At 43.4% G+C, this 11,793-nt stretch overlaps 3 protein-coding genes across 3 annotated transcripts in view; 1 reads left to right on the top strand and 2 right to left on the bottom strand.

The window, feature by feature from the left end:
- Positions 1 to 3: 3 nt before the first annotated feature.
- On the top strand, positions 4 to 3,104 carry nudt15 (nudix (nucleoside diphosphate linked moiety X)-type motif 15). Its single transcript, XM_029645123.2, has 3 exons — positions 4 to 1,288; positions 1,378 to 1,574; positions 1,725 to 3,104. The coding sequence occupies exons 1-3, from the start codon at positions 1,134 to 1,136 to the stop codon at positions 1,826 to 1,828; spliced, it is 456 nt and encodes a 151-aa protein (XP_029500983.2). The 5' UTR covers positions 4 to 1,133; the 3' UTR covers positions 1,829 to 3,104.
- On the bottom strand, positions 2,881 to 6,006 carry LOC115121022 (carboxypeptidase O-like). Its single transcript, XM_065023615.1, has 10 exons — positions 5,846 to 6,006; positions 5,596 to 5,662; positions 5,422 to 5,523; positions 5,115 to 5,227; positions 4,613 to 4,721; positions 4,239 to 4,332; positions 3,835 to 4,037; positions 3,631 to 3,715; positions 3,157 to 3,473; positions 2,881 to 2,969 (listed from the first exon to the last, which is right to left on the bottom strand). Exons 1-9 carry the CDS (start codon positions 5,926 to 5,928, stop codon positions 3,208 to 3,210), a joined length of 1,122 nt encoding a protein of 373 aa, XP_064879687.1. The 5' UTR covers positions 5,929 to 6,006; the 3' UTR covers positions 2,881 to 2,969; positions 3,157 to 3,207.
- A 2,860-nt stretch (positions 6,007 to 8,866) lies between these two features.
- The window catches only part of cpo (carboxypeptidase O), a 3,175-nt gene continuing 248 nt past the window's right edge, over positions 8,867 to 11,793 (bottom strand). Inside the window, exons 2-9 of the mRNA XM_065023591.1 lie at positions 11,635 to 11,701; positions 11,413 to 11,514; positions 11,132 to 11,236; positions 10,910 to 11,026; positions 10,536 to 10,629; positions 10,119 to 10,321; positions 9,925 to 10,009; positions 8,867 to 9,784 (exon numbers count right to left, since the gene is read on the bottom strand). Of these exons, the coding sequence (XP_064879663.1) occupies positions 9,519 to 9,784; positions 9,925 to 10,009; positions 10,119 to 10,321; positions 10,536 to 10,629; positions 10,910 to 11,026; positions 11,132 to 11,236; positions 11,413 to 11,514; positions 11,635 to 11,701 (1,039 nt within the window). The 3' untranslated portion in view covers positions 8,867 to 9,518. The remainder of the gene's footprint in view (positions 9,785 to 9,924; positions 10,010 to 10,118; positions 10,322 to 10,535; positions 10,630 to 10,909; positions 11,027 to 11,131; positions 11,237 to 11,412; positions 11,515 to 11,634; positions 11,702 to 11,793) is intronic.

Below are 11,793 nucleotides of genomic sequence, written 5' to 3'. Positions count from 1 at the left end.
GGGCAGACTCCCAACACTCAGACATTCACAAACAAACCAAGGGATGTTCTCTTGATAAGTGCGTGAATTGGACCATTTCTGTCCCGCTTCAAAATGTAACGAGTACTTTTGGGTGTCAGGGAAAATGTATGGAGTAAAAAGTACATACTTTTCTTTAGGAATGTAGTGAAGTAAAAGTTGTCATAAATAGTAAAGTACAGATGCACCAAAAAACGACTTAATTAAGTAGTACTTTAAAGTAATTTGACTTAAGTACTTTACACCACTGATTTTAGCTAACGTTAAACATTTTCAGAACCTTAACCTAATTCTTATTTTTAACTAGGCAACTAGGCAAGTCAGTTAAGAACAAATTCTTATTTTATTATGTTTATAACACGTTACGTTAATTATCCTGACTTGCTGCGTAAGTTCTCCTAACTTACTACGAAAATCCCCTTCTGGTCAATTCTGACAAACCGTTTCCCTTTTAGTCAAAACGAGTGAACAGCAAGCAAGTATTATCTGCCACACCAAAATACATAACAGTATTAGCATACTGTGTGTAGCCTAATAAGGCGATGTGTTTATGTTGCCATCAATTCAGAAAAAATGAATTTGAGACTTTTTCATTGTTCACATTGTTGGCAAGGCTATGCAGTTACTGTTAGCCGGCGGTCGCCTAAAATGGGGTAGCTTGCTCTGACAAATGTGACTGATGCAAAAGCAGCCAACAATCTGTGGTTCCATTTTTGTCCAGTCCACTGTTGTAGGCTACTACTAAAACTATAATAAACTATCTCTGGCTACACTATGGACTATCACTTCCAAAATAACATTTTGATGTAATATCACATCAGGGCAATAAAGGGACGGTTATAGATAGGGAATCATAGCATACACGTTTGCTTATAAATATTTCCATCTGCATTGTTTAATGTATCTACATTTCTAAGCTACCCAGATAACAAAAAAATTGTACCGGAAGTGATATTCACGTGTCAACCTGGCTCGTTCCGTTCGTTGCGGAGGAGGAGCTGTGCGTGGTGAAGTTGCCTGAAACGATAGAAGAGCATATGCCATAGCATGTGTTTATAGTAGAGCTATTTGCTTATAGTTTTACTAACTGAATTACCGTGGTCTGATTTGACGAGATGACACAAAACTGCAGATCCCTCAAGCGCCCTGGTGTCGGAGTAGGGGTTCTGGTCACAGATTCAGCTCACTCCAACTGCGTCCTCGTTGGGAAGCGAAAAAGTGCAATGGGCAAAGGAACGTATCAGCTACCTGGCGGTCATCTAGAATTTGGGTGAGTAGCTAAGTATTTCTTAATGTAAACAAGTGTGTGATATTAATTTCATATTAAAGTTGACCAATAGTTGTATTTTTCATTTGAAGAGAGACCTGGGAAGAATGCGCACACAGGGAGGTGATGGAAGAGGCAGGAGTGCGCCTGAAAGAAGTCAGGTTCGCATCCGTGGTGAACTCCATCAAGCTCGATGAGCAGTACCACTACATCACCATCATCATGCAAGGAGAAGTGGACAGGAGCTACCCAGCAGAACCAGTCAATCTCGAACCAGAGAAAAATGAAGGTGAGAAACCTGGCTATCCCAGTCTCCTAGGTTCCCAGGAATTCCAATGGTATTACTGTATTTGGCCTGCACTATTTACTACACTGGCAAGTTAATGATTTGTATCTGAGTTTATGTAGATATTTTTGCCTCTCTGTCTGTCTGTCCCAGGTTGGACATGGACACGGTGGGACCAGTTTCCTCAAGAGGACCAACTCTTCCTGCCTCTGGCCTGCCTGAGACAACAGGGCTTCCAGCCGTTCAACACCACATAACACTGCAGCTACCCAGAAACAGAGAAGAGAGGGGCGAAACACAGGGATAGAAGACACATACATTAAATCAAATCAAATCAAATTTTATTTGTCACATACACATGGTTAGCAGATGTTAATGCGAGTGTAGCGAAATGCTTTTGCTTCTAGTTCCGACAATGCAGTGATAACCAACAAGTAATCTAACTAACAATTCCAAAACTACTGTCTTATACACAGTGTAAGGGGATAAAGAATATGTACATAAGGATATATGAATGAGTGATGGTACAGAGCAGCATACAGTAGATGGTATCGAGTACAGTATATACATATGAGATGAGAATGTAAACAAAGTGGCATAGTTAAAGTGGCTAGTGATACATGTATTACATAAGGATGCAGTCGATGATGTAGAGTACAGTATATACGTATGCATATGAGATGAATAATGTAGGGTAAGTAACATTATATAAGGTAGCATTGTTTAAAGTGGCTAGTGATATATTTGTAGGACGTAATCAAGTCAGGCAGTTGGGTAAACATGGTAACGGTTGAACTAATGTTGATCAGCACCTCTGGTTGGGTATACATGGTAACGGTTGAACTAATGTTGATCAGCACCTCTGGTTGGGTATACATGGTAACGGTTGAACTAATGTTGATCAGCACCTCTGGTTGGGTATACATGGTAACGGTTGAACTAATGTTGATCAGCACCTCTGGTTGGGTATACATGGTAATGGTTGAACTAATGTTGATCAGCACCTCTGGTTGGGTATACATGGTAATGGTTGAACTAATGTTGATCAGCACCTCTGGTTGGGTATACATGGTAACGGTTGAACTAATGTTGATCAGCACCTCTGGTTGGGTATACATGGTAACGGTTGAACTAATGTTGATCAGCACCTCTGGTTGGGTATACATGGTAACGGTTGAACTAATGTTGATCAGCACCTCTGGTTGGGTATACATGGTAACGGTTGAACTAATGTTGATCAGCACCTCTGGTTGGGTATACATGGTAATGGTTGAACTAATGTTGATCAGCACCTCTGGTTGGGTATACATGGTAACGGTTGAACTAATGTTGATCAGCACCTCTGGTTGGGTAAACATGGCAACGGTTGCTGGACTTATGAGGGGACAGCTCATGGATCTAACAGAAGGAAGTTATGACAACAAATCATTACGGTTTGAGTGTATTTATATAAATGAAATGTTAATGCAAAGCACACTGTACTACAAATAACCTGTATGTGTTTTGTCAATATTAAAAGTAACATAAGAAGTAGATGATAATTTAACAGTTTTGCAGTAGAGTTTTAAAGACACAAGTAACATACCACACTTGACAAAATAAGTGGGTTTCATCTGACTCCTGCAGTCCTCCCAGTCTACAGCAAGATGGCGCCAGAGACCCAGGCTGCCAGCAGTGTGGTCCACAGTGTTGCTGTGACGGTGGCAGCATAGCTGTAGAAGGCCTTGTCGTGTGTGTAGGTGATGATGTGTTGTGCTCCGGCGTAGGCCTCCTCACAGGTGGGCTGGATCTGGTCCTCTGGGAGCTCGAAGCCGTGTTCGCCCTTGTCCCTCAGCTCAAAGGTGAAAGACAACGGGATGCCGATCAGCCTGGCAAAGTCACGAGACGATCCCGAGAAGGGATCTGGAGACAGAGTTTTATAGGCCAGTAGTTGTATAGTCTCTTCCCATTGGATTGCCATGTGTCCGAGTATAGATGTGGGTCTTGATAAAATGGGATTAACCAGGCATTGCTCACTTCAGTGTTTGGTGACTCGTTGTCTTCCCTCAGCCTTACTTACACAGGATATCAGGCGAGGTGCCTACAGTGTAGTCCATCCCATGGACAGCCTTTATAGCCATGGCTGCTCCCAGACCCACCTCCATCTGGCAACACAGAGACATACTGCAGGTTAATATGGTCAGAAAACACGTGCACCCCTGTTGATCCCCATTTTAAAACACTGGTCTATTACAACACAACTTATTTTGGGGGGTGGGCGTACCAGCTCATCATGGTTGGGTGCTGAAGTGTTGGGATGTCCGTAGGGTACCAGGAGCTGCTGGCCATAGGAGTGGATGGTGAGGAAAGCCAGAATATCTTCTCTCATTTTCCCCAACATGTCTGTGACGGCCCAGGCCTCAGACTCAGAGAGAGCCTTGGTGCCGCAGTAGAACAGATTGCAGCAGTCTGTCGAGACACCAACCACTGCACAGACAGGAGAGGAAAACACAGTTAGGATGTGTGTGTGTCAGGGTTGGGGTTGGGGTCAATTCAGGAAGTAAACCAAATTCCAAATGTTCCTCATTGAAAAACATTGAGAATTGTAATTCAATGGAATTGAAATGGAATTGACCCCAACCCTGGTGTGTGTGAGTGAGTGTGGTTTAGAGTAAGAACCATACTCACTGCCCCAGTTAGCGTAGAAGTTACGATTGAGGTCTGTTCCATAGCAGGTACAGCCTCTTGTTCCTGGAGATCTGGACTTCCTCCACAGTCGAGTCTACAGAGATAAGAACCACTAGTCACTAACTGGAATGATAAAACTGTCATCAATAATATTTCTGTTACAATATGTCATCCAAGCCAATAGATGGCGATCTTGTTACTTCTAAGGTCTACTCATATATTGTACCAGCATGTCTAGGTCTATTGTGAACTATGTACTGTACTGATAACACCTGGCAGAGATGTGACGCAATTAAAGACACAATTTGTCATATTTCCAGTAGTTTCCCAGAATGTGTCAAAGCTGGTCTGAAGTAGCATTAATCAGTACTTACGCTTTCATTATGCCAAGAGTAGATGTAGCCATCAACGTTTAGGACTGGTGTGATGTAGAAATCCAGATTTTTCATCATCTCATTCACCTTGGTGTCGGTTTTGTACGTTCTCAGGATCTGTTGGTAGAAATCAAGGAGGAGATTCTCACCAGTACTGCTTCATGCTCTTTCATCTCTATGATAGTACACACACACACACACAATGTTTTGTACAGCTAACCTTGTGGGGACACACAATTCAGTCCCATTCAAAATCCTATTTTGCCTAACTCGCAACCCGTACTCTTACCTTAACCCAAAAACCTTACCTTAAACCTAACCCAAAAAGTAACCCTGGCGCCTAAACCTAATTCTAACACTAATTCTAACCTTAACCCTAAACCCCCTAGAAATAGCATATGACCTCGTGGGGACCAACAGCATGTCCTCAGTTGGTAACATTTTTGTTTGTTTACTATTCTTGTTTTGTTTACTTCTGGTCCCCACAAGAATAGTTAAACACGTCCACAGCTCTTTAACGAAGTACTGGCAGAAAGCGGGAGTGATCCATTCTCTGGCGTGGATCCCACAGTCCATCCAGATAGCCTTCTTCCTCTCAGTAGAACGCAGACCAATCTGCAACATAACAACCAACAGCAGATCTCCATTGAGCTGCAGCCATTGGCCTCTTGGGTCTAGTCAAAGCAGAAGAACACTAGTGATGAAAGCTACTTAGTGGTTTCCCTGTAAGACTGACAAAGCCAGGGCCAGGCATGCTGACGACAGTGAATGCAGAGAGAGAGAGAGAGAGAGAGAGAGAGGTGAAGAACCTTCAGTAAGGTGATGTTCCTCCTCTCATAGGTTTGACCGTAGACCATGGAGGACACAACATCTGGGTTCTCCCTCTTCATCTGCTCCATCCATGCTGTAATCTATAGGGAGAGGTACCAGAGTCTCTATGCAGTGAGGACTCAGTCATTCTTTGTGTGTGTATTCTCTCTCACCTCTGACATGTTGTGGTACCTGGTGTAGTAATTCCTCTCAGTGGTCTCCTCTCTACTCCAAACAGCACTGTACATTGACACACACATATGCACATCAAACAAATATTTATTGGTTTGGTGGTTATAAATTGGTTGTAAATCAGCTACCGATGTATGAATCTTTAATAAAATTCCTGTTAGTCTGACTTGTTAAGTCATCCTTCATAGGAGACTAACCGTAGTAGAGTTACAGTATCCCTCCCAGACTCACCTGTCCTGGGCTCCATGTCCACTCTGGACAGCCAGAGATAACAGAACCAATCCAACAGAGCCCAGACCCAGCATCATCATCATCAACAATGTCCCTCTCTCCTTTACTAACAGGTCTCACAACTCACTGTGTCAAATCAAATCAGTCCCCTGGGCAGCAGGGAGAGGACTTTATACAAGTCCTCATCTAGATGAAGACACGTGCAGCCCCACATCTAGATAAAGACATGATGTAAGAAACTGTTATCTCTGTTATGTCATTACAAGAAAGAGAAAAGAAAGATAGAATGGCTGTCACGCCTTGGTCTTAGTATTTTGTGTTTTCTTTATTTATTTGGTCAGGCCAGGGTGTGACATGGGTTTATTTTGTGGTGTGTTTTTGTATTGGGGTTTTAGTAGGTGTTGGGATTGTGGCTGAGTAGGGTTGTCTAAGAAAGTCTATGGTTGCCTTGAGGGGTTCTTAATCAGAGGCAGGTGATTATCGTTGTCTCTGAGTGGGAACCATATTTAGGCAGCCATATTCTTTGAGTGTTTTGTGGGTGATTGTTCCTGTCTCTGTGTTAGTTTGTCACAAGATAGGCTGTATAGGTTTTCACGGTCCGGTTGTTGTTTTTGTGTTTTTCCATTATTAAAGATGTATCGAACTAACCACGCTGCATTTTGGTCCGACTCTCCTTCTCCACAAGAAAGCCGTTACAATGGCGCTGATCTAGTGGTAATAAAATAAATATGTAAAGCCACACCTTTACCTTGATCAGACGAACTCACTAGTTTGGCGACTGTGATTATCTCAGACGCACTAAAAGCCAATTTATGCTTGATCCGAAAGAATGTTAGTAAGTTCCATATAGAGGGTGTGATGGAAATTGCGGCGGATCTGGAGGCATGTTGATAAGGACTCGGTGAAAGTGCTAGCCACTGCCCTCATTCAATGCCATTTTGACTACGCTAGTACTTCCTGGTTTGGGGGTTTATCTAAGCTTTTGAAGGGGAACCTCCAGATAGACCAGAATAAACTGATCAGGGTAGTATTGAAGGTGAGTCCACGTACTCACATAGGCAGGAGCTGCTTTCAGGAACTAAACTGGCTGCCTGTTGAGGCTGAGGTGTTCCAGATTAGACTCGGTTCGGTTTACAGGAGTATTTATGGTTCTGCCTGTTGAGGCTGAGGTGTTTCAGATTAGACTGGGTTTGGTTTACAGGAGTATTTATGGTTCTGCCTGTTGAGGCTGAGGTGTTTCAGATTAGACTGGGTTTGGTTTACAGGAGTATTTATGGTTCTGCCTTTTGAGGCTGAGGTGTTCCAGATTAGACTGGGTTTGGTTTACAGGATTATTTATGGTTCTGCCTGTTGAGGCTGAGGTGTTTCAGATTAGACTGGGTTTGGTTTACAGGAGTATTTATGGTTCTGCCTGTTGAGGCTGAGGTGTTTCAGATTAGACTGGGTTTGGTTTACAGGAGTATTTATGGTTCTGCCTGTTGAGGCTGAGGTGTTCCAGATTAGACTGGGTTTGGTTTACAGGAGTATTTATGGTTCTGCCTGTTGAGGCTGAGGTGTTCCAGATTAGACTGGGTTTGGTTTACAGGAGTATTTATGGTTCTGCCTGTTGAGGCTGAGGTGTTCCAGATTAGACTCGGTTTGGTTTACAGGAGTATTTATGGTTCTGCCTGTTGAGGCTGAGGTGTTCCAGATTAGACTGGGTTTGGTTTACAGGAGTATTTATGGTTCTGCCTGTTGAGGCTGAGGTGTTCCAGATTAGACTGGGTTTGGTTTACAGGAGTATTTATGGTTCTGCCTGTTGAGGCTGAGGTGTTTCAGATTAGACTGGGTTTGGTTTACAGGAGTATTTATGGTCCTGCCTGTTGAGGCTGAGGTGTTCCAGATTAGACTGGGTTTGGTTTACAGGAGTATTTATGGTTCTGCCTGTTGAGGCTGAGGTGTTCCAGATTAGACTGGGTTTGGTTTACAGGAGTATTTATGGTTCTGCCTGTTGAGGCTGAGGTGTTTCAGATTAGACTGGGTTTGGTTTACAGGAGTATTTATGGTCCTGCCTGTTGAGGCTGAGGTGTTCCAGATTAGACTCGGTTTGGTTTACAGGAGTATTTATGGTCCTGCCTGTTGAGGCTGAGGTGTTCCAGATTAGACTCAGTTTGGTTTACAGGAGTATTTATGGTTCTGCCTGTTGAGGCTGAGGTGTTCCAGATTAGACTGGGTTTGGTTTACAGGAGTATTTATGGTCCTGCGCCCAGATATCTAAGTGATTACTTTCCCCACGTTAGGGATGCACATAATCACAGCACCAGATCAGGTGTTGCTGGTGTGTGCTTCTACAGGTTCAGGAGTAATGCTGGGAAAGGTACTGTCTTGTAAACTGGAGCCTCAGAATGGAATGAGTTGCCTCTGTCTATAAAAACAACGTCCTCTCTGGACAGCTTTAAAAATAAAGTTAAAATATGTTTGATGTCCTCTGTGCCCATATGAATAACCCCTATGATGAAACGACAATGATGATATAGATGTTCTTCTTCTTTGTTTTTATGTTTTATTATCTCAATGCCACACTGTGTTTAACTGTGTTCAATGTTGTCTAGCCATCTTGTCTCAAGAGGACCACAATGGAAATAAGTCCCAGACTTTATTGTGTGTTATCCTCCATGTTTTTTCTCAAGTGCATGTATGGCTTTTAAAGTTTTATGTGTGCTTGTTGTTTTAAATGGTCGAATTAATAAACTAAACTAAACTGAACAGAAGCCAAATTGAGCTCTGTACCACATCACTGTGCACCTCCCAAATTGTGTAATGATGCGGAGGGGTCCGTATAGCTCCCTATAGCTTCCTATAGCTCTGCATTAACATGATTGGTTGACAGTAGGTGGGGGCGGGAGGTCCTGTATGAACACAAGCTCACTTCCTTGACAACTTCCCTCACAACAGCTCTGCAAAGTGCAATAAGTATGAAAGCCCTGACTTCTGCAGAGTCTGTATCACCCTAAATACTGCACGGCCAATGCAGACAACAGATTGACCAAGCAGCGCCTTTAATGGTCCTCAGCTACACATGGACAGGGGAGAGGGGGTCAACGTAACCTTCTACTACCCAGGAACAGTGGGTTTTTGTTCTACTTTACTTTTTTATACAAACAAATGATAGTACTACTGATATTGATTAGCGCATTGTTGGGAACGAGCAAACAAGAAAGACATTCCACTGTACTTTTGCACGTGACAATAAAAACTAGAAACCTGACAGAGGTGAAAGCAACTGGACACAATGGTGCTGTTGGATCTGATCAAGTTAAACAGTCAAATCTTGCATCCGGAGCAGAGGTTGATCTAATGTAGAACTGGACCTTCACTGAACTCGCGGGGCTCGATAACAGAAGCAGGACGTTACGACAGCATTACATAGCAGTTGAGTATATTTATATCACGGAAATGTTCATTCAAAATATACTACTGTACAAACGTGTTTGTGTTTTGTCACTTTTAACGACCGTTATATTTTACAGCAGAATTGTAGAGAAACAAATAACAAAGCACAGTTGATAAAATAAGTGATTGAACAGATTATATAGTCTATCTGACAGTTTATCACTTTTGTCCAAAGTCTCATTTCTGAATGTACTGATAAACTGCCACCATCTCCTGGCCTGACTCCTGCAGTCCTCCCAGTCTACAGCAAGATGGCGCCAGAGACCCAGGCTGCCAGCAGTGTGGTCCACAGTGTTGCCGTGACGGTGGCAGCATAGCTGTAGAAGGCCTTGTCGTGTGTGTAGGTGATGATGTGTTGTGCTCCGGCGTAGGCCTCCTCACAGGTGGGCTGGATCTGGTCCTCTGGGAGCTTGAAGCCGTGTTCGCCCTTGTCCCTCAGCTCAAAGGTGAAAGACAACGGGATGCCGATCAGCCTGGCAAAGTCACGAGACGAACCCGAGTTGGCATCTGGAGACAGAGTATAGGCCAGTGGTTGTAATAATAGAGAAACACAAGAAAGGATTTGTTGAATTGTAAACAGTGCACAGGATATTCATGTAACTATAGCCACTTAGAAGTCACAGTATCCTCTTAGCCTCACTACTTACACAACACATCAGGTGAGGTGCCTACAGTGTAGTCCATCCCATGGACAGCCTTTATAGCCTTGGCTGCTCCCAGACCCACCTCCATCTGGCAACACAGAGACATACGTTATTAGGGTCAAAGAAATTGCACCCCTGTGCGTCTCCAAAAGCAGAATTGAAAAACGCTGGTCTACTTGTGTGTGGAACAGGCATACCAGCTCATCGTAGTTGGGTGCTGAGATGTTGGGATGTCCGTAGGGCACCAGGATTAGCTGGCCATAGGAGTGGATGGTGAGGAAAGCCAGAATGTCTTCCCTCATTTTCCCCAACATGTCTGTGACGGCCCAGGCCTCAGACTCAGAGAGAGCCTTGGTGCCGCAGTAGGTCTCAGAGCAGCAGTCTGTCGAGACACCAACCACTGCACAGACAGGAGAGGAAAACACAGTTAGGATGTGTGTATGTCAGGGTTGGGGTCAATTCAGGAAGTAAACCAAATTCCAAATGTTTCTCATTGAAAAGCATTGAGAATTGGAATTTCAGTGTACTATCTGAATTGAATGGAATTTAAATGGAATTGACCCCAACCTTGGTGTGTGTGAGTGAGTGTGGTTTAGAGTAAGAACCATACTCACTGCCCCAGTTAGCGTAGAAGTTACGATTGAGGTCTGTTCCATAGCAGGTACAGCCTCTTGTTCCTGGAGATCTGGACTTCCTCCACAGTCGAGTCTACAGAGATAAGAACCACTAGTCACTAACTGGAATGATAATACTGTCATCAATAATATTTCTGTTACAATATGTCATCCAAGCCAATAGATGGCGCTCTTGTTACTTCTAAGGTCTACTCATATATTGTACCAGCATGTCTAGGTCTATTGTGAACTATGTACTGTACTGATAACACCTGGCAGAGATGTGACGCAATTAAAGACACAATTTGTCATATTTCCAGTAGTTTCCCAGAATGTGTCAAAGCTGGTCTGAAGTAGCATTCATCAGTACTTACGCTTTCATTATGCCAAGAGTAGATGTAGCCATCAACGTTTAGGACTGGTGTGATGTAGAAATCCAGATTTTTCATCATCTCATTCACCTTGGTGTCGGTTTTGTACGTTCTCAGGATCTGTTGGTAGAAATCAATGAGGGGGTTTCCATGATTGGTACTCACACCCCTAGACACAGTCCTGACAGAAACAAGGATATGTTTCACTGTAATGGACACACACACCTCTCTGACAAAGTACTGGCAGAAAGCAGGAGCGATCCATTCTCTGGCGTGGATCCCACAGTCCATCCAGATAGCCTTTTTCCTCAGAGTAGAACTCAGACCAATCTGCAACACAACAACCAATAGGAGATAAGTACATCTAAGCTCTATATCTTTCAGTAACTGAGTTGTGGCCATCATCTCCCTTGTTTGTCTCCCAGGAGACATATATTGTCTATTGAGAGCTAGAGAGCGAAATAGAGAGAGAGAGAGAGAGAGAGAGAGAGAGAGAGGTGAAGAACCTTCAGTAAGGTGATGTTCCTCCTCTCATAGGTTTGACCGTAGACCATGGAGGACACAACATCTGGGTTCTCCCTCTTCATCTGCTCCATCCATGCTGTAATCTATAGGGAGAGGTACCAGAGTCTCTATGCAGTGAGGACTCAGTCATTCTTTGTGTGTGTGTGTGTGTGTGTGTGTGTGTGTGTGTGTGTGTGTGTGTGTGTGTGTGTATTCTCCTTCACCTCTGACATGTTGTGGTACCTGGTGTAGTAATTCCTCTCAGTGGTCTCCTCTCTACTCCAAACAGCACTGTACATTGACACACACATACTCTATGCACATCAAACAAATATTTCTTGGTTTAGTGGTTATAAATTGGTTGTAAATCAGCTACCGATGTA

Source organism: Oncorhynchus nerka, linkage group LG2, assembly GCF_034236695.1.
Source record: "Oncorhynchus nerka isolate Pitt River linkage group LG2, Oner_Uvic_2.0, whole genome shotgun sequence".
NCBI lineage: Eukaryota > Metazoa > Chordata > Actinopteri > Salmoniformes > Salmonidae > Oncorhynchus > Oncorhynchus nerka.
This window is presented reverse-complemented; position numbering and strand designations above follow the sequence as displayed.

Bases quoted from the DNA above. Each gene is read 5' to 3' on its own strand.
- nudt15 (XM_029645123.2), top strand. From the start codon at position 1,134: ATGACACAAAACTGCAGATCCCTCAAGCGCCCTGGTGTCGGAGTAGGG. The intron at 1,289-1,377 runs GTGAGTAGCTAA...TTTCATTTGAAG, and splicing joins GGCGGTCATCTAGAATTTGG to AGAGACCTGGGAAGAATGCG. The intron at 1,575-1,724 runs GTGAGAAACCTG...TGTCTGTCCCAG, and splicing joins CGAACCAGAGAAAAATGAAG to GTTGGACATGGACACGGTGG.
- LOC115121022 (XM_065023615.1), bottom strand. From the start codon at position 5,928: ATGATGATGATGCTGGGTCTGGGCTCTGTTGGATTGGTTCTGTTATCT. The intron at 5,524-5,595 runs GTGAGAGAGAAT...CTCTCCCTATAG, and splicing joins GGTACCACAACATGTCAGAG to ATTACAGCATGGATGGAGCA. The intron at 5,228-5,421 runs GTTCTTCACCTC...GTTATGTTGCAG, and splicing joins GGAACATCACCTTACTGAAG to ATTGGTCTGCGTTCTACTGA.